The 22,239-nt window shown below is 43.4% G+C and overlaps 1 protein-coding gene across 1 annotated transcript; it reads right to left on the reverse strand.

The window, feature by feature from the left end:
- Positions 1–10,774: 10,774 nt before the first annotated feature.
- On the reverse strand, positions 10,775–20,876 carry grin2ca (glutamate receptor, ionotropic, N-methyl D-aspartate 2Ca; the record flags this gene model as incomplete). Its single annotated transcript, XM_071547474.1, has 7 exons — positions 10,775–12,397; positions 13,796–14,028; positions 15,100–15,287; positions 15,408–15,568; positions 18,178–18,407; positions 19,772–19,897; positions 20,723–20,876. Coding segments are annotated over 7 exons (2,715 nt in total), but the record flags the coding sequence as incomplete, so codon positions are not given.
- Between the last annotated feature and the right edge of the window lie 1,363 nt (positions 20,877–22,239).

Raw genomic sequence — 22,239 nt, forward strand, 5'->3', positions numbered from 1 at the left:
AGGGGGTAAAGGGGATATGACGCCATGACAGGAAGTTAGGGGTAAAGGGGATATGACGCCATGACAGGAAGTTAGGGGGTAAAGAGGATATGACGCCATGACAGGAAGTTAGGGGGTAAAGGGGATATGACGCCACTGACAGGAAGTTAGGGGGTAAAGAGGGTATGACGCCACTGACAGGCGACCAAATGAAACGCACCGTTACCTTGAATAAAATTATGGATTTCTCTGGGTTTGAACATTGTTGGAAATATTTTGGATAATGTAAGTACACAACTCAAAAAAATATATAACATAGTTTTAGTCGTTTTTAGATATTTTAATGCTGAAATGTTACATATTATACCTTTAAAGCGAATTAAGTTGCTGGTTTACTGACATTGTCGTGTGGTTTTGCGAAGTCTCTCCTGGGTCGACACTTAAACTCGATCTATTTTTCAGCCCAGGAGTTTTTCTCTTTTTTTTCTGTATCTGTTGAAATCTATGTTGTTCTTATTCTCATCCTCACTTCCCCCCACCCCCCCTCCTCACCAGCCCAACTGATAGCGTCCCAAGCTCTCTATTCTCAAAGTGACTCTTAGCATCTGGGAAAATTTATGGAGTGTGAGGCAATTTATTCAAAGCGTGGATGTCCCGAGAATTCAGTTACGGAGCCGCTCTATGGACGAACGCAAGGCTCAGGAGGACTGTGGGACGGTACCAGCCGGTCGATATGTGTGTGTGTGTGTGTGTGTGTGTGTGTGTCTCAATTCTCTTCAGGAATTGAGAAAAGCTGGTTCATTTTTCCCACTGATGCTGATGCATTTCATACTTATGCAGAATTACACAATAAATTTTCCGCGGCCCGGCTCGGTCGGCTCGGTCCCAAGGCACAGGTAGAGAACAATGCCAGCTGTCTATCACAAATAAATAGAACATAAAAGTGAAAATACAAGGTTTTTGCAGGACACCGCTGACATATATATCATTTTGAATGTATGCTCAGTGTTCCGCATCACAGATAAGTGACATGACATGAACGCGGTGTAAAGGAGGAGGGAGGAGAACCGATGGAGGTCATAAAATCAATCGTGTTTCAAAATGGTCGCGAGCCGCAGCCTGTTGGGTTAATTGATCAAACTGTGGCTTAATTAATGGCATGCCACTTCAATGGAGAATAAATACTCATCCAGTCACACAAGGTCACTGAGTCTGCTCGCCATTTCACCTGCCAGAAACATGGAGGATTGTATGGCATTTTGTAAGCATGAAGTATGTTTTTGTAAGCATTTTGTAAGCATGAAATATGTTTTTGGAAGCATGAAGTACGTTTTTGGAAGCATTTTGGAAGCATAAAATATGTTTTTGGAAGCATGAAGTATGTTTTTGGAAGCATAAAATATGTTTTTGGAAGCATGAAGTATGTTTTTGGAAGCATTTTGGAAGCATAAAATATGTTTTTGGAAGCATGAAGTATGTTTTTGGAAGCATAAAATATGTTTTTGGAAGCATGAAGTATGTTTTTGGAAGCATTTTGGAAGCATAAAATATGTTTTTGGAAGCATGAAGTATGCTTTTGTAAGCATTTTGTAAGAATGAAGTATGTTTTTGGAAGCATGAAGTACGTTTTTGGAAGCATTTTGGAAGCATAAAATATGTTTTTGGAAGCATGAAGTATGTTTTTGGAAGCATTTTGGAAGCATAAAATATGTTTTTGGAAGCATAAAATATGTCTTTGGAAGCATTTCACAAGCATGAAGTATGTTTTTGGAAGCATGAAGTATGTTTTTGTAAACATGAAGTATGTTTTTGGAAGCATTTTGTAAGCATAAAGTATGTTTTCTAAAAAGAAGAGCGTAGGTTTGACCTGACAAAGCTGCTGAGAGAGTGAGGTGGATCTTGAATTGTAAAACATTCAGATGGATGCACTTTAAATCACATCTTTCCTGTCTTCTCCGTTCAGTCGTCACACCAGCTGGAAGAGTCAAAGTCTTTCATTTTGCATGGTCAAGCTGTTGGTAGATGTGTTGTCATCATCATCACCATCATCATCGGTCGCCTAGAGGTTAGAGAAGTGAGCTTAGTGAACAGAAAGTCACTGGGAAAATGTGTTTGGAGAAAGTGAATGAGTCAGGGTGAATGTTTGGTTGAATGAGAGCAAAAAAAAAAAGTCACACCATATAAACCAACAATATACTACAATGTACAAGAATTTATATAACACAGTGTGCAATACCCTATATATTACTTGTAGCTATATGTTGTATTACTTGTGTTTGTTTACCCTTATCCTCTTTGTACTGTTCTTGTGATGTAATGTTTTGTACTTAGGGTTAGGCTCTTGTCGGGTATTAAGTTATTATGTGTTCACTATATATTATCCCCTGTCCTTTTATTGTTCTTGTGATATCTTGTATTATGTTGTCTAGTATTGTTTTGAGGTGTTGATGTTGTCACTGAAATAAAAAAAGAAAAAGAATTTGTAAGACTGTGGGAAGATGAGTGTGAAAAAAATCCAAGCGGCGCCAACAGTAGAGCTCAGGTTTGGCTTTATGCAAATTTCAGGCTTCAGGAGCAAGCGTTAACCAATAGAATGGAAGGAGTCCGTTTGATTGACGTCTGTATGTGAAACATCCTCATCCACGTTCCTGCTGTCCAGCCAGAGAGCATGGAGGAAAAACTAATTACTGTTTCGAGCCATCCAATCTTATGTGTGAGTCTCATCAAGAAAACAGTCAAAGTCGGAGTCAAATTAAAAACGGCAAGTTAAATATATGTATATGTTTTCTCTGAATTCATACCCAACTTGGATCCTTCCAAAAATGTAGGAAGGCATTTAATTAAGTCTTTTATAGAACTTTAAATGACAATTCTCAACAAATAAAAAGGGAAATTAGGTTTGCACCACATCAATAAACAAAACAAAACAAAACAAAAAAAAACATGACCCATATTACCCTTTTTAAATTACAAAAAAAACCCTGAAAAGCAAATTGTATGTATTTATTTCTAATTAGTATTCAATCGAGAATCGATTTAAGGATAGGCCCTATACCCCTGAATTTGCCCAAACCCATTTCCACACCTACGAAGCATCCAAAACTTTCAGACGTCCAAAAAGTGTAGTGGGAAGAAATAGTAAAACTTTCTCACCTGGAGAGAATGCGGTTCTCGCTGTTAAACAAACTGAAACAGTTCAACAGGATCTGGCATCCCCTTCTCCAATACATTGATAACTCAAACTGATCAATTGTACAATATTGATGGCCGCCTTTGGTGTGACAAGATGTAAAGTCCCAGGATGGTGGGAGGGGGGTGGGTTAAAGGGATAGTTGTATACATATCTTTGTTTTTGTTTTGTTTTTTTCTTTTCTCTTCTTTTCTCTTTGTTTGTTTGTTCTGTCTCTAACTCTAAAGCGAGGACAAATCTGTAATACTGAAAGTCTGGATGCTCAAAGTACTTAACTTGGACTGCTCCAGTAGAGCTGCTCCCAGTGTGAATGTGTGTAACTGTATGAATGTGAAGCAGAAAAGAGTGAATTGCTGGAAAAGAGCGTGGAGCTGAGTCGACTTTCCCTGGATGAATAAAGGTTGAAAAAAAGCATCATCATCATTATCACCCCCACCATTACCTCCACTCTCCCTCTTTGCATTCCATCTCATTCCCCGGCTGAACTGGCACCTCACCTCCTCACATGTGGTCCGTCCCGTCCTGCACCGTCCTTTTCTGGGAGAGCGGCCCCTGCGGGACCCTGACCTATCTGCGGGCCTCGGATAATGGATGATGGAAATCAGGCTCCATCATGGCCACCAATCTGCTCCAGCGAGGACTCCTGGCCCCGTCAGCGCCCGGCCGGCCCCCGCTAGCCCGCCGCTCGCTCAGGGCTGACGGGTCCTCGCTAACCCCGCGCCCAGATGTCCGGGCATCTGCCGGCAAATATAAAGTAGGAGCTGAAGCCTTTTGGTGCCAGAGGGACCGGCTGAACGCTCGCAGACCGGAGCCACGAGGGGCTTATGGATCAGTCCGCTCCAGGCTGAAACGGCTTCCTTTTATTCACTTTTTAACATTTTCAGATCGCCATTTTTTTCTCTCTCCTACCAAAGACTGACATGCAGTATCACCTATTACCTTGAAAAGCTACACTTTCACTAGCTTTGATTATTTCATTTTTAAACGGTTGCTTATTTGAACGTTTTATGGTCTACTCACAATGCTTTTCCATTATAATTTCTGTTTATTTGTATTTGCTTGCTTGTGTCTATTTTTTGTGTCTTACATTTTTTTTTACATCTTTTTAAATTCCAATGTTGTCTACAAAGATAGATAGATAGATAGATAGATAGAGTACTTTATTTATCCCCAAAGGGAAATTACAGTGTTGCAGCAGCAATTCACATAAATGAGGAAAAACACACACAATGAGGTAAAAAGTCAGAACACAGAATTACAATATATATATATATATATATATACACACAAAAACTACACTACAACTACTACAAACTGTACAACTACAGCTACTATATACTATACAACTACTATACTACACTACACTACAACTACTATACTAGATAAAAATGGCAAATAAACTTCTCAACTCTTAAGTATTTAGGAATCTCAGAGCGCTGGTGAATTCAGAGGTTTGTCAGTGAGGTGAGGATCCACTGCAGGTGTCTACAGGTTTTGTCTGTGCCACCTTTCCTCAGTCAGACGGGACCAGAACCTGGCTTTAGTTCAGACCTCACCACCCCTAAAGCTTGTTAATGCCCTCCAAAGCCTAGTAATGCCCAATAATGCCTGATGCCCTTCTGGCTATGGCCAACCTCTGCCACTCAGCCCGATAAAAAAACACCCGTCAGTATTAGCCTCAGGGACTGGAAGCCAAAAAAAAATAAAAAAAAATAAAAATCCAACGCTATTAGAAAACGTTAGTGTGCTACAACTATCGGATGAAAGATTGGTATTGAAAAAAGCGAGGTTGGATGACTTGTCGGAAATGCATTGCAAAGCGTCAGATGGTTTTGAAAAATGATCATATATAGATTTTAAGTATTGATCTTTTTCCTCTGGTGAGCAATTCTGCATATCAGAATTGGCTACATATCAAAATTGTTCCTGTGTTTTGCTCTGGGTCGACACTGTTGGCCCAAATCCATACCAATCTCCCTCGGTATCTTACGCCCCCCTGAGCCTACTGTACCTCCTGACCTCATGTCAACTGCCCCCCCCTCCCCCCAAGTCTGTATCTGCCCTCATGTCCTTCCACCTCCCCCCTCCTCCCGGTCTCTAAACCGCCACACAGCCTGATGAAATGGATCCAGTCCATCCATCAACCCTACATCGACGCAACACGCTTTAATACCACACACATACACACACACACACACACACACGTTTAACTCTTTATCCCTTCACTAACACAAGTCTGTCAGTCGCACGTTATTTACGGCGCCTTGAAAGATAAATTCCATCACGAAGAATAAAAACATGTTGATGTGAAATAAAATAAAAAATATAGCATGGGAGTTTTTCACTGTTGATTGCTTTTTCCTCCCTGTCATGAGGATATTGCTGCTTGGGATGGCATCATAAATCAGACGGGACTCTCATGTTGAAGTATCAAGGAATGCTTAAGGAAGGATTAATTTCATAACTGAATTCCTGATTGCAGTTTGCGTAGTATCTGCTTTGTACAGGTCTTAACATAATTGTGCATGGATGGGTAGGACACATTGCCTTCTTATATATATATAGACTGCTGTGGTTTTGGCCTTTAGGATGCAGCCAGACAGAGATTTTGTATCCATCAAAAACAGATTGAGCCAATGTATTCTCTATGGGGCTGATATGATGACGGATGAAAGAGAGAACAAAGGCCTGTCTGTATTTTTTATGCAGCCTTGGTCTGTATTTTTCCATACATTGAAAGTTGAAATCAATCTGAACTTTTTTTCGGACCGCAGTACACATAATAATCTGTTACTTGTTCACTATCCTATCAGAGACGGCGAAGGTGAAGCTCACTTTTTCTCTCCAATTTAAAAAAGGAAGAGCAACGAACAACTTTCACTCGTACTCGGCTTCCCAGAGTTGTATGACCGCGGACGACCAATTTAGAAAGACAGAAACAGAATGAGTATGGCCTGGCATAATGTCAGTGCAGCGATTGGTTTTCCAGGTATAGAAACACAACGTCCAAATCGTGAATTCTGATATTGCCGGGATGCATTTGCAGATTATCCACTCGCCTTTTTTCAAAAACAAAGATTGGAAAGTGACAGATCTATGTACGAATTTCATCTGTTTCATCCGTTTCTGTCTGGTCGCTGCCTTATTGTGTGAAATAGTATGAAACCCAATCTATAGGATCTAGATAAAATAAACCTGACATTTGGAATAGATCCACACTTTACCTTCAGAACAGCTTCAGTCCTCCTTGTCTTGCTGTCATCCCGCATCCTGAACTGTGTGTCGTGGATTTCGGACTTTTATTCAAGAAGGAAAGCCTCCAGATCTGGTCTCTGAATGTCAGACCCCGCCATAAACATCAGCCTTGTAAAACTCACAATGCGGTCATTTTTTGAGGTTGTAGTTTTTCTAGTGTTTAGCAGCTATCCTGTTGAGTGTCCGTCTGTCGGTAAACTTTAACTTGTGACCGCTGCTCCTCTTTGGTGATGCGGTTTTTCTGCGTTGTGACTGATGCATCTGCAATTCAGGCAGCAGCTATTCACTCTCTCTGGATCTCTGTGAGTTGCGTCATGTTGCTTTGAAAACTCATTTAGAGGTGGTGACTGGCACGCTGCTTTTACAGCTGACACATACTACTTGGCATTCAACTTAACATAACTCGTCTGTGTTGCTGCCTTTGTAATTCTGTTTTACTTACTTCAAAGTTAAAAACCTTTTTTCATGTGGAGTTTCCACTATTTTGTCCACCGCCCCGTAGCTTTCTGTTTCCGTCCGCCGAGCTGTCAGCCCTGCGGTGGAAGGGGAGTTCAAGGATTCATCAGACAAACACAGCAGGGCCCGGTCTCTGTAGAAACCTGCTCAGCTGGTCAGCTTGGGTCCACATATCATGGCTGAGCTAATGAGAAAGGGCTCCACAGGTCAGCTAGTGTGAGTGTGTGTGTGTGTGTGTGTGTGTGTGTGTGTGTGTGTGTGTGTGTGTGTGTGTGTGTGTGTCTGGCTTGCCGCCAATTGCAGCCCATCCAGGTGGTTTGATTAAACACATCACTAACACGCTGTCTGCGGGTTAATCAGAAGGACCGGTCCATCGAAGGGTCCGGAGCTGGAGGGCCAAACTGATGCAAGAAGAGGAAAACGCAGGGAGGAAACCTGCAGTGACTACAGTGGAAAAAGACTCAAACTCTTTGGAAGTGAGAACTCATGAGTCCGCCGCAAAATCAATCCTACAGTGTTTGCAGTATAGGCTTGGAGAAATCCCCTGCAGCGTTTTGCCATTCCCAGCCCTGCATTTTGTTTGATGTTTGCCCTGGCTTATGAGAAAGACAAGAATTCATCCAGTTTCAGTGTGCTGCTGTGTGTGTGTGGCGGCGGTGAAAGTGAATTGCTATTCATTCATGAGACGCAGCAGACGGCGTCTTTCTGAACGGCCTGGAAAGTGACCGCCTGAGGCTCGCAGACGACTTTTACTCCCGACTACAGTCGCACATCAGGAGTTCAGAAGTACTTCTGGTGTAATCTAATTTTTTTGCAACGCAAGGTGGAGAGCGCGGTGAAATATGTCTCACTGGACTGAAGGAATCAAGAGTGAAATTATATTCATAAAATATTCCCTGAAGTTAGATCTAATCTTTTCCGGTATTCATGTGGTAATATTGGGAAGTGAATTGTCTAGCACGCCTTCCTCTTGTGAGTTCCAACATTTCGAGGAGGAGCGCGAGGGAATGAATTTGTCACGTTACAAAGCACGCGGATCACAGAATTAGTCATTAATTACTGTGTGAAATGAAAAAATATTGGTCTGGCCAGTGAGCATGGTGAAAGAGTTCATATATTCATCTACAAAGGTTCATTTTAGGGTTTTAGAAATTAGTTTATTCAGCTGGGAGGCAGTTCTCACACTTATTAACTGCTTGGGGCATTAATCTCTCTTTGTCCAATTAGGAATCACGTTTCAATGATATTTGGCCTTGCTGAAAAGCGCTCATCACTCAATGATATCAGTCAAAGGCTCCAAGTACCAAGAGCTAAGATAGAGCTACACATAACACTTAACCTAGAAAAACCTTCAACTATAATGACAAAGCTGAACTTTTTCCTTCCCTTTTGAATACACAATTAAGCATGTGTGAACAGCACCCAGTCTATAACATAAAATATTGGCTGGATATTAACACTAACTCTAACCAGAACAGGTGCTGTGCAACACACGTAGATTTCATTCCAGGGAAAAAAAGAAGAAAATCATTTAAATATTTGTGGGTTGTTTGTCCTAAAGCTGGCTTTTCAAATGGTGAAGCAACATTTAAAAACATTGCATGGGATTACAAAGAATGAAAGTAGCCTTCTAAAAGCAACCATTTGCCATCATTTGCCTCATTATGAACAGCGATCACGCTTGTTTGCTTATTATGTCAAACCACAAGCGTCCATTGACTCAACAAGGAAGTTGTCAGGCTATACATTAGTCTACTTGTCATTTATTAAGCACTTTTCCCCAAACATTATTGCCTTGTGCAGTGGAAAAATAACAACAAACACTGAGGACAAAACGAGGACACACCGACAGGGAAACACATTTTTTAAAGGATGTAAATTTTGGCACAACACCTGTAATATTGACCTGTCTTTCATCAATTGTGTAGGGATCCAGATTACACCAGGACACCAATTAAACCAATCGTTCTTCATGTTTCTTCTTCAAAGAATTCACTAAATTAGGAATAACTGTTTAGCAAATGATCTATTAATGATCTCAGCTGCAGTGCTCTGGTGTTACGGCCATGCATGTCACCAACATGGCGCTGCTTTCGTACTTGCTGGCTTTGCGAATGCTATGGATTTTACAGCAAGATATTGTTTGCCGTCGGTGGAAATAGCCGCAACCTGACTGTGAATGCTGAAAAAGTAATAATCTTTAATAATTTCCATTTTCCATCATGGTGCCAAGAGCCCCAGAGAGCACCAAATATGTCTAAAACTTTTTAAATGGCCTTAATTTCTCCAGCAGCATGCAGTCCAGTACCACTACAGGGTGGCGTGTGTGTGTGTGTGTGTGTGTGTGTGTGTGTGTGTGTGTGTGTGTGTGTCTGTGTGTGCGCGCATCACGTGTACATGTCATGTGGCTGTGGATATTTTGGACATAATGGCAAGTTGCTGGCGATATTTTATCTGCATGTGTAGAATCATTTATCATCCACACTGCAATCAGCCAGCCCTCCCATCAATTCTGCTGTTCTCGGGGCGGAGTGAGGAATACATAAACGCCTCATCGTCGCACTATAATATCCTGGTTTGTCTCTCAGCCAAACTGAAACACACACACACACACACACACACACACACACACACACGAGCGCCTCAGGCAAGAGCAGCGGAGACTGCGTAAGTTAGAGGCTGATGGGTTAGGTTTGCAGCTACATGCATCATCGGTTCACATTATTGCGGTTGTGGCTGTGCTACAGTCGTCCTTTCTCATTCATGTGTGAGTAAATCAAGGTGTTTACCGGGCCGGTGATGAACGCTGTCCGCCAAAGTCGAGTGTGTGAGCTGAATGGCAGGAGGAGTTAATAATACTGCAAACACAGCATGGCTTCTCTGTTTGCATTTGTGAATTCATACCTTTGTGTTCGCCACTTTGATTCTCAAAACGTAAGAAATGAGCTCACGGCTTGGCACAAACATTATCTTACGGAGGCAATGACAGAGTGAAGATAAGCTGAACGATTCATGCATTTCATCTGCCTTTTTTTTTCCTAATCTGGGAGTTGAAGCGTATTTGTCCAAAAATCAAACTCCCTATAAGAAATGACTGAATGTGTGTACAACAGAGCACAAGCCATGTAGGTTTCTGGAAGAAATTCACCTTCATTTTATCACTGACAGTATCTGTTTTACGTACATGGTGAGATTAAAGGACAGAGAAGATGTTTCCAAAAGGCCCTTGAGATGGCCTTGTTCTTTATTAAAGGGTAGTGTAACAATGGAAATACATATGATACTTTTATCTTTTTTCCCTTTTTAAAATCCCAGTCAAATTATATTAGTGACCACTGGGGCAGAAAGCCTTAGACAGACGGCGCACCCAAGGTCCTGGATTTACAAAAGCCATGGAAGACATTTCTGTGGTTTGATCCCAAAATTATTCTCATATTAATTCATCTCTAAATTGAAATGGAAGGTACCGAAATGGTTTTGAAAGAAAGAGAAAAAAAATGTTGTAACTGGTAATCAGAGAGGCTACAGTATATTGTCTCCCAGACTTCTCTCTCACATAGCAAGACAGCATTTAAAAATCCTTTAAATAACAATCAACAGGTTAAATTTGAATGTATTAAATACTATTCAACATTGCCTTTTCTTTTATTAGTGTATTAAGTTTGGCGTACAAAGTCCCAGCAGTAATTTGCTTGTCAGTGTCCTCTCTTTTACATTGCGCTGCCAAAGATATTATTGCACTGATAATTGAGAGTAAACACTCTCAAGTCCACTATTGGTATAGAGTTTAATTTTTGCTTTAACCAAAGGCTGAGGGGAGCATCCCCAGGCGCGTCTCCCTGCTCAGAGGGTTCAGTCTGACAGCCTGGTGGAGGTCCAGTAAGGAAGGGGGGCTCAAACCTCAGACTCCAGACTGGATACCCTGCCCCAGGGCTTTGGCACATAGGGACTGTTGACTCTGCGCGCCACCAAAACCTGCCTCCGCTCTCTGCTCCCGGACCCCGGGTCTTCCCGCTTCCCTGCACCATCATAAGGGCCGAACATGCTGTTCTGATAAACCACCTGCCTGTCGCCCATACGAGGCATCAGTGCCGCGTTATCTGGGCAGTGGCTGGTACAGGGGAACAAGTGGCACATGTCCTTGGAGCTGTCGTAGAACTGGGCCGGTCCTTGGGCCAGCGGCCCCACATACACTGGTAAGTCTGTGTAAGAGTTCAGGTAGGTGGAGTAGTGTCTGTGCACCACTGTGGAGGAGGAGCGGCGCAGGGCGGCGGCGTTCTGGAGGATGGCCTCCCTGTAAGAGGGCAGCCGGGTGGACTCAGAGTACTTGAGCTTTTGCTTGTAGGGGTAGGAGCCCATGTGGGCCGGGTCCAAGTAGGCAGGCTCAGCAGCCAGGGGGTAGCAGGACAGGTTGTTCCCCAGGCTGCCGTAGAGCTTGTGGGGCTTTGGATTGGCCACCACCACTCGTGGGAACAGGTCGGGCATGTCCATGCGGGTGGAGGCAGATGCGGATGTGGAGGGCTTCGTCTCGTCCACCTGCCGGATCCTGTCGTTGCCCCACGTGGCTTTGAGAAACGAGGCGCGGCGGTTGAGTTTGTCTTTCCCCAGAAGCGGTACGTCATCCATTTCAGGCTCCAGGTAGGACTTCATACAGGAGTTGCAGCTGGTGCTACCGCTGGGGTAGTGACCTGCAGCGCAGGCCATGGCTGCAGCAGCGGGGGCGTGGTTGTTCAGGAGGTGGTTGGCCCTCAGCTCGGCAAGGCAGGCCGTAGGTTCATCATAGTCATTCCTCACTCTGGGGTCTGCGGCGTCGAACACATAGCTATGGGACCTCTTCTTCCGGGTCACGCAATCAGGGGGGTAGCTGAACTTCCTCCTCAGTGGCCCTTTGTGCTCCACGTAGATGTCGGGCACCTGGAACTCCCTGTAGGGGACAAAGGAGGAGGTGGGGTGCCGGGCCTGGTTCTCCACATACAGCCTGCTGCTGTGGTGGGGGTTTGAGGTGCTGGGGGTCACGGGGTCCCTCATGGCGATGTGAGGGCTGCTGAGGCTGGAGATGGGCAGAGTCCTCTCTAAGATGTGTTGACTGCCGCGGGCGGGCAGGGTGTAGCGGAGCGGGGTGGGCCGGGTCACCACCCGGGGCTTATCCAGCAGGGGCTGGGTGGTGGGGTCCGCATAATGAATGGGGAAGGTGGGTGTGAGGGCCCTCTGGGGGTACGGAGAGTGGTTGTCCGTGATGCTGGAGATGTAGGGCAGGCGGCCGTGGGCCAGGTCTGTGGTTCTCACTGTGGGTGGCAGGCCAGCCCGCACATTGTCGGCCCCACGCCTGCTCCAGTTCTCTATGGTCTTGGTGGCGTTGTCCAGGGAGTTCTCCACTCTGGCTGAGGACACGATGTCCTTGGCTGTCTTCAGCATCTTCAGCATATTGGCTTGTGTGTAGTTGGTGGTGACGTCCGGATTCTGCATGTTCCCGTTGCGGTCGGTCTCCTCTACTCCATTGAAGCAGCTGTAGATGCCCTGCAGAGAGACAGGAGGGGGAAATTACAGTACGATCCAAAAAAAAATCCCACTGGATACTAGAATGAACATAAAAATCCCAAAGGTTTCAATTATGTTTTGCCGCAGTCTCTGATAATGACTTTGGTCATGGTATTTCTGGTGTTGTTATTCACTTTGAGCAAATTAAATACCTATTAACTTGCCTGGCAAATGAAGTGAAGACAATTACACGGGAAACTGTCATTGCTGAATTAGATTCACTATTGTTCAAAACGGTTTTATCTCCAGGTTGCTGTGTGTTGAAATGTTGTTTGCATGCAGCTTGGTCTTCAAAACAGCTCAGGCATGTAAATGAATGAGTTGCTGATCATGCACTTGCTATATTAGTTTCTCCATTTTTATTCCACCAGCTTTATTTTACTTTCAAATAGGCATCGGTTTGGAATGCGTAATCTCACCTCTCACCACTGTCAACACTCAGATGAAGGTTTGTTAATGGGGCAATTTAAATTCAATTTCTCATGGATCACGACCATCACAATATTTCACTGAGTATCCATAAAGTCCTTTTATTGCTTTTTACTCATTTTATTTTATTATCATTTTTATCTTCACTGCCCTTGAAATATTCTGGATGTGTATCGATTTGACTTACTGCATTTCCAAGATTTCTGAAGCTATATTTTGAAGAATATTTCAAAAGGAAGCTGGAGACTTTTACAAGTAGCAAGGCTCTGACATCACTATAAGAACTTCTGAGGGCAAAAAAACGTGTTGTGTTGCTTAAGTGCGCTGCACTTAGAATTAAATTATACTTGAATAATATTATATTTACAGAGCTTTAGTCACGCAAATTTGTGGATGCCACAAGAACAGCCTTGGTCCTCACACTGCACTTTTGACAATTACAAAAATTTACAGTGTGTACGATTTTTACTGCCCCATAGCACAAAATAACCATAATTTATACACGGGGGGTTTATTGAGTTGTTTATCAATGACTAAACAATTACTTAGCCAGCTGCTGAGATTTCTGGCTTTCAAAACTCACTTTTCAGCTCTGTTTTGGAATAAAAACTCCCTACACATTACAGTTTCAAGACCCCGCTTTCCCCATTTTCAACTGCTGGACAGTGCTACAAGCGAGCAACTTATATCACAAAATATTTCAGCTACGAAGGCTAAAAAGCCTCATTCTCAAGCAAAAAAGCAAATGACAAAGCAGCAGTATTATTATAGTATTTTGCACCTCGTTTATATTAACTAATGCTACTTTCATTATTGTACGAAGATGCACAACCTGTTATCTTTTATGTATTTACATCACCCTGTATTAATGGTAGGACACAAATCATCTTGTCTCTTATCTCAATTACAAGACTTTTCCTGACTTCAGACATGGGAAGGATGACTTACTCTGCTGATGGCAAGCAGGAAGTCCAGGCGCTCCGACTTGCGGACCGAATGTCGCAGTTTCCAGTAGAGCAGATGTTCCCAGGCAAAGACCAGCAGGCTGAGGCCCATGGCCACCAGCAGCATGTAGAAGACCCCCGCCATGTTGTCGATGTCCAGCTTACTGCTCATCACCTCTTTCTTTTCATTGCGGCAGATGCCTGTGAGCCAGACGGTCTGCAACTTCTGTGTGTCACCTGTGGGTGGGGAGGGCAGAATAGAGGCTTAAGCCCTATTTGCACGGGACAGGAATTATGTGGGGATCTCATGTAATTAATGAATTACCCCACTCCCTTCACTTTCCGATTTAGCAAAGCAAAACCTAAAGTTTCCACCAAAATTGCATTCAAAACCTTCCTCTATAGATTCCACTTCTGCCTCTATTTTTCATGACAGGGAAAAAACAGAAACCGCTTGTCTAGAGGAAGAGGAGAACGAAATTGCACGGCCAAAGGCAAATTAAGGTTGACATTTCCAAGAGATCAGTTTGAACAGGATTAGTATTATCAGGCGACCTCTGTCTTCCCCAAAATATAGCAGGTGATTTGCGCTGGAATTTCCACCTCACAAAATCACTGATGATCTCCGCAATTGTTACAAATCACTGGATGTCCTCAGGTGATATTAGTCCCATTCGAATAGGGCTTTAGAGAGTATTATCTTAATATTCTCCTGCTCTGGTTGTTGTGACTGTCTTTGTGTTTGTGCCAGCCCTTGTCTAACCCTTTGTCACCTAAAACTGCATGGGTCCCCAGTCTTAATCATGTGGCTTAGCTGCTGATTATCTCCGTCAATCCATGGTGTAACATCACAGTGCATGTGTCTCTGGTCTCTCAGTTATATTATGCACTGTGCTGCATACACCAATTATTCCCATTATGCACCTATATTCACATCTATTGCATATTTCTGCCTAAAGGTGACTGGGCTTCAGAACGACCTGCCTGAGGAGCTTATTAGCAGAGTCAGTATCATCGTTTAAATCACTTATTTGTTGCTATTATGTTGTTACCCTCTATTCTTACCTCTTTATCTTGTGGTGCTTTCTTGATTTTACTTGTTTTAAATCATTTTATGAGTATGAAGTTTGCTTTTATTTGATTGTAAAACCACTTTGTAGACTCAAATCCATGCATTCATTCAGTGTCTTTACCTGCTTATTCCTATTCAGGGTCACAGGAAGAAGTACAAGTAAAGTTTATCATTACTACTGGTGTTATTAGTATTATTTTCTGTATTCATCGTCTGCTGTAATATGAAGAATTTACCATCAGCCAGAAACTGGAGCAGGGCCAGGTCGATGGGCCTTTTCCAGCGCGACTCCTTCTGCAGGGCGATGCCGTAACCAGTGGTAGCAAACACTTTCCCGCTGCCAATGGTCACCAGCTTGCAACCCTCGTCTTTCCCAGCCATGTAGTTCAGCACAGCAGCATCATAGATAAAGGCATCCAGTTTCCTAGCAGGGGGAACGAAAAGGATTTTGAACTCGAATGGTAATTACATAACGATTTGGCTCTGCTCTCCCCTGTGCTGCTTTATGTTTTGGAGTTTATGCGAATCCTTGGCAGGAGCCTACCCTGTTTTGAGGCTGTTGAGGGCATCCTCCACTCCCTTCTGGTTGTATTTGACCATGTGGGAGTGCATCTCTGGGTAGTTACTCCTTATGTTGCGCTCGGTGCTGCCATTTGGGACCGTACCAAAACGGAACGGTGGGTACTGCTCCTGCGGCTTCTGAAACTGTTGAGAAAGGCGAAAAAAGGGGAAATTGTTGATTTATGCTATTGATTCGTTACACAAAATATGTCATAAGAGACTGCAATTGATTAGAATTGTGCCATTTTTTCTACGAAACTCTTTAACCTGAGTGCTTCATTGGCATATGAGCATATAATCATATTCTGTTTTTTACACCATTACCCTGATGGCTGTTTTGTCATCCAGTTACTATTTTCTGTCACTTAGAAGCACCCAGCTAGCTCTAAGGCCTGGATCAAAAGCTCTGAGAAACTAACACAATGACATTGACCACCTAATCACTCTTGGGATTTCTGCCTGAACTCTCAAGTGTTGTTTAGTCAGTTATCTTGCTTGCCTATTGCTCTGTTAATTTGCACATCTAATTCTATGATTAGAGGACACAGTGACCAGAAATTAACCAGGCCGTGGTTTCCTGAGGGTTCAGAAATTGCTTCACCCTTCCCCTGTCTGCAATAAAAAATGAACTCCTCATTTTCCCCTTTTGCTTTTGGCCGCACCATATGCATTTAATTAGCTGCGGGTATGGGCAGTGGGAGGGGGTTGGAATACGACTGACAAAATTGTACTTTTTTCATTATCCTCATGCAAATATATCAGCAAAGGGGCAATTTGAGCTACACTTTGTCTCTGAGAAATGGGGCAATGTCATCTCAGGCCATTCTACGCAAATGAAGACCTCTGCTGCAGTCTCCAATCAAACCTAGGACAATCTCTAGAGGTGAATGTGTTTTGCCTTGCTGGTTAAACCGCATCGGCATACTCAGTCTGCGTGCTCCGCTACCACAAACCAAGGTTACAAGACCAAGCTTTAGTGAATGGCCTCTACACTGTAGTATCGCCCTCCATTACTGTAGGTGCTAAGTGTCACCAATACCATGAGATGCTGCACATGGGCGGCACTGCAGCTGAGCTTAAGGTCCCTCACTACAACTTGACGACATGTTATTGAAGCCTTTTCTGTATACAACTTATTGGTTTTTCTCAACTGCTCTGGAGGCAGAAATAATCTCTTTGGTTGAGTTAAACCTCTGTGGGCGGAGCCAAAGAACCACAATATTTCTGACTAAATTACGTTAGACTAAAGCCCAATGAAAAAGACAAGAGTTTAGAGAGGAGGAAGCTAATATTATGAAGCCTAGAGCTCTTGCTACTAACTGAAAAAATACAATCTAGCCATACTAAATTATCTATGTTAGCTAGTTAGCCTAGCTGACCTTCCAAGTTCAAACTACTAGCCTTCAGCTATGTTGATAAGCTAGTTAGCTAGCTGCTGACCTTCCTGAAGGTCATGAATGCCATGGCCATAAATGAATGAAAAATTCATTGCTATTATAGTTTCATTTATATTTTGACCAGAGTTCCTTGTTTGCGATTCAAGTTTGCCAGCTGACGTGTTCTGAAAAACTGTTTCTTTGGCTCTGTCCATTGAGGTTTATCTCAACCAGATTTATGAGATTTATGAGATTATTTCTGCAGTCTAGAGCAGCTCTGCCTCCAAGAAATATTTGTACAACTAAAACTGCAATCTGCATACTGCCAAGGGCAGAAATGTGGCATCGCTCACACAAACAGTGGGTTGAATGAGGGAGGCAGATGTCAGACTTGACAGAGTGACAGTTACCATGTCACAAGGACCTGCCCATGGTGTCCGTGCATAAAGTCATATCTTATAAGTGAAATGTCCATTAGGCTACATAGGAATGATGTAATCGTCTGTCAGTGCCTCAACAAGCCCGGTGTCCTCAGAACAGCTCTGGTTGTCTCCATCACACTCTCCTCTGAAACACTTGATACAAGGTCACTTTGTATGGGTTCATCTTGTACCTCATTTACATTCTCTTAACCTGAGGGGTCCGGCACAGCTGGACAAACAGCACCTCATTTCTCCTCTCCCTGCATGAGCCATGCTCAATGCTATTCAAATATTAATCTGTGGACTCGCTGTCAAAAATGACTCTCTGTTTCTCTCTCTCTCCCTCTCTCTGTGTCTCTGTCTACATACCAGAGTTAATGGATAATGAGGCAAGAATTGTAAATGACTTTTCTGGAATCGTAATGAGCAGTGGACATCTTGGTCTTTTCCTCAAATGCCTCTTTAATCCCTTAGTGCCTGCAAGCGAAGAGTCTACAAATCATTTCTTGCACTGACGGTTTAACATGGATTTCCTTGTCAATACTCTTATAAAGCACATCCTCGGGGCAGACAAATATGCATAAGATAATACTGGAAATTATAATCACTTTCTGCTCAGGAAATCCACTTGTGTATTACATTTCACTGGCTTTTCACAGACATCCCCATCTAAAGACACCGGGGTTGTAATTCAATTTCACCACTTGCACTGTGAACCCGTTGACGTGTTGTGGGAAAGTGAAAAGTCACAGGCATGACATTGCCACTCCACCAGCCGGCTGTTTGCCTTTTCTTGTAGCCGCACCACACACTGTTTGCACACCCAAAATAGAGCACTTTGTGTTTTGCCTAAGCCTTACATCAAACACGACAGCATGTCCAACGTCACCCCCCCCCCCCCCCTCCCAAACATACAGGAACACACACAGGACTGTCAATGTCACAGCCTTCCTACCTTTTTGTCGCTCAGTCCGGAGACAGTGTCGATGTATTGCTCCTGGATCATGAAGGCTGCCAGGTTGGCTGTGTAGGAGGCCAGGAAGATGACAGCGAAGAAAGCCCAGACCAGGACCATGATCTTACTGGTGGTGCCCTTAGGATTCTCAATGGGGACCGAGTTGTTGAAGACGATTCCCCACAGCAGCCACACCGACTTCCCTATGGTGAAGGTGGGACCTCCGGGATCTAGGGAGGAGAAAGTGGAGAGCGTGTTACAGAGGGGGTATAAAGACACGACTCAAGATCACAAACGAAAGCATTGGAGAGAATATACTCGTCTATCTGGAAGGCTGCGTTCACACTGCAGCTGAAAGTGATCCAATTCTGATTTTTTTCCCTCACGTGCGACTCAGATCTGATGTTTTCTAATCAGTGTAAACAGCAAAAAGCTGCATGGAGTCTCATTTTTTAAATTCCAATCTGGATATGACTTTTATTTGAACGCTCAAATAGGAATTTGCCAGCGTTTCCATGACAATAAGTAAATCTTATGTCATTCACCTGAGACAACTGTCATCATTTTGGCAGCTCGGCTGAGCCGGCGTTAGCATGCAGGACAACGAGACACAGCGATGGAAAGAAAGTGAATTAGCCAACTTGACTGGTATTTGGGGAGACGTCTCAATTCAATCAAAACCCAAACTCGAAAATAGCAGAGCGTAGGTACAAAAACGGATGTGATGCCTTTTTGTTATTGTTACTCTGCGCACGTGTGTCTTTTTGACATCGCTGTCAGTTCATATCGGTATCAGATGTGGGTTACACCTTTGAATAGATGTGAACAGTCATCCAAAAAAAATCTGATATGAGCTGCATGAAGGTCTGAGGGGGGAACGTAGCCTCTGTGGCATTTCGTCATCCATTATAAGAAAGTTTATAGACTTCACTGGACCAAGGTGAAACTGCAGTATCTCGGTTTGCCTGGAACTGATCCTATGTGCGACCACCGCAAACAGGCCCAGGTTTCTTTAGTTCATATGTGCTGGGACCGCCCAAAGCTTTCCTGCTTATGGCAAGAAATATTTCCTATGCTGTCTAAAGTCACTGAGACGACCCTGGAGGCCTCAGCCTTCGTCGTAACACAGGATATAAATCTGAATAAAGACGTGTCACATGTTGATTGCACATAGAAAATCAATCAATCAATCCTGGGGGGGGGGGGATCCCTATTTGCCTCAACCCGCCCAAGGTGTCTTCCAAGTTTTCCAACTAGATTGTTTGTCTTGTTAAAATCTGCTCTTGCCTACCTTGTGTTTTTCGCTATGCTTGTCCTATATAATTTTGTTCACCACTGATTGTGTTTAGTTAGATCTAGCTAGACACGTTCTCTGTAAAGTCCTCTGAGACATGCTTGTGATAAAGGGCTATATAAATAAACAAACTTGACTTGAATCAATAAACCTTGCACTCAAAAAAAAAGGGACAGGGAAAATTCAACTATTGCATTTCCGTCAAGCTGCCATAGCCTTATCTGGTTCTAGCCTGCTGTTCTTGTTGTGTTTGATCCAAGAGGAGGGAGCCTCAGCAGATGGAGGGGGGGGGGGACTCACCTTTGGCGCTGACCAGGCTGCGGTTGTAGCCCACTGGACTGCAGTATTCAAAGACGAACACTGTGACTGCCACCACGGTCAGACACATCACAAACATCATCACCCACACCGCCGGACTGTACGGTTCTGCAGGGGAAGACGACAAGAGTGAAGGAGGTAAAACAGACTGAAGGAAAAGAAAGGCGATAGCTGGCCAGAAAACTCAAGATTATAACCTTCATCTATTAATACAAGGGTAGAAATGGAAATGTTCAGAGAAATGGAAATTACCGAATCACAGTTGAGTATTGTATTGTAATCAGTGATGTAGTGGTAAATATGAAAGGTGGGTAAACTATGGGCTCCAGTTGGTGATCATCAAAAAGCAAACAACCTCCAAAATTAACAAAAATCAATAATACTTTTTTTTTCCTTCCTTAAATAACTCTATTAATAATAATAAAATCAGATGAAACTTGAATGATACCCGTAGGGGAAATGGGTCGTTGCAGCAGCAAATAGTAATAGAGATACAGCAAAGAAAAATAGAATATTAATAATGGGGTTAAATGGGAGCTATATAAACATACAGAAGCAACAGTTTCAATAATAGAAAATATTAATCAGAAACCTATGAATGAAAGGTATTAAAAAGCATGAACAACACCATTAAGAGGGTTTGCAAAACAGCAGCAGTGGTATCAGTAGAACTTAAAAATGAAAAACTGATACTACTTATTAACATGTATATTATTAATTCACATCCTAAAGATTTTTATCAGCATGAAAAGGTGGCTAAACTCTATTCCGCAAATAAAAAGGTGGGTAAACTATGAGATCCTCTAGCATTGATTTACACCGTGGCTTGATATTCGCCATATCTCTCTTTTGAGTAAGTAATGTTGTACACATTCCCCCCCCCCCCCCCCCCCCCCCGAGACAAGCCAAATAAATCCTCAGGGAAGATCTCACCTAGGAAGGCAGAGGGTGAGACCGTCCCGTTACTCCTGGCCACCATCACACTGATCCCCGTCTCCACAAAGGGCACCGAGAAGTCAATAATCTCTGAGCGCTCTTCGTTTATGGTCAGCGAGCCAATGGCCATGTCCGCGCGCTTGTAGAACACCTGCAGAGGGAGGTGAAGTCAATAGAGATATATATATATTTTGGGGGGGGTTGAAAGAGTGAATGGAGAGTGCATGTGTGTCTTGCTCTGTCATAAATCGGACAGTGTGTAGCAGGGGCATAATACGGGACGGCCACCGCTGACCTTTGAGACAAATCTCATCTATCAGCGGGCGTCGACACCCCGTCCCTGAGGGTGAAATACTGTCTCATGCTCACAGCTGACAGGCCGCCGCCCACTCAGCCCGCCAGACAGACAGACAGGCAGGCAGACAGGCAGGCAGGCAGCCACTGGCACAACTCAAAGAGCCTGTCCCAATGTTATCCGGGCCTTTTCGCCGCTGCGCTGTAAAGCACGGGCCGTCGTCAATCCTAATCCCTAATCCATTACTAGGTAGCGCAGCATATAGCGTAATACCTGTTACGTAAGGCCTCTGCTGACAAAGCGAGCAAGAGCGAGAAAGGGGAAAGGGGAGGGGGGGGGGGGGGGGGGCGTGACGCTAATCACCTCCAGAGCAAAGGTCGGCGGGTGTCTAGCCAAATACGAAGTCACGCTATTTTCCCCCCTCAAGTTTGGACCCCCCCCTCTACCCCCCCTCCAGTATAGCTGCTATACTATTAATAACCCCACTGACGGTCTTTCATACTATACAGCGCCACTGTTTATCATGCTGATGGTGAGCTGGTAGATTTACAGTCCAGTCACTCCGCCTCATGCAAGCCATTAGCTCTCCTATGGAGGTTGATGCCCCATTGAACACAATAGCCTCCCTGCTCCTGCAGAACAGAAAAAAAACCAAAACACATATCGCCACAGCTAATGTTGTACCCTTTCGACTCCGCTAGAAGAAGGCCAGCCAGTGGAATTGATTCATTTGACGGCGGAGATTATTCACAAGGACATTTACCCGTCCCACTTCCATTTTTTTTTTTTTTTTTTACCATACTCCCTCCCTGCACCCCTCTCAGTCGACTGTGGTACCTATTCATTTAATCATTAATCGCTACTTCAAATTGCTTTTCCTTTTAATTTTTTTTTAATTAGGTCTTTTTTGTTTTTAATTAGGACTCAAGTTCCATTTTTTTTTCACCCGTATTCCCCTATAATGGCATCCAAGGTTATATAGGGACTAGCCATGGTTGGACAGGCCATGGTTTACTCAGGATTTGAAAGATTCAGCTGGGTAACACTTTACAATAAGGGTCACTAAGTTAAGTTAGTTAGTTAATGCTTAATAAGGGATAGTTAATGCTTAATAAGCATTAACTATCCCTTAATTAACAGTTAACTAATGTGTTGAACATTTACTAATGGTGTTCATGTTAACGTAAGGTATTAATTGATACATTATTTAATTGTCATA

Source organism: Centroberyx affinis, unplaced genomic scaffold (assembly GCF_046629955.1).
Source record: "Centroberyx affinis isolate AG114_WGS23_722 - 3 ecotype Tasmania unplaced genomic scaffold, CSIRO-AGI_Caff_v1 ptg005952l_1, whole genome shotgun sequence".
In the NCBI taxonomy this organism is placed as follows: Eukaryota; Metazoa; Chordata; class Actinopteri; order Beryciformes; family Berycidae; genus Centroberyx; species Centroberyx affinis.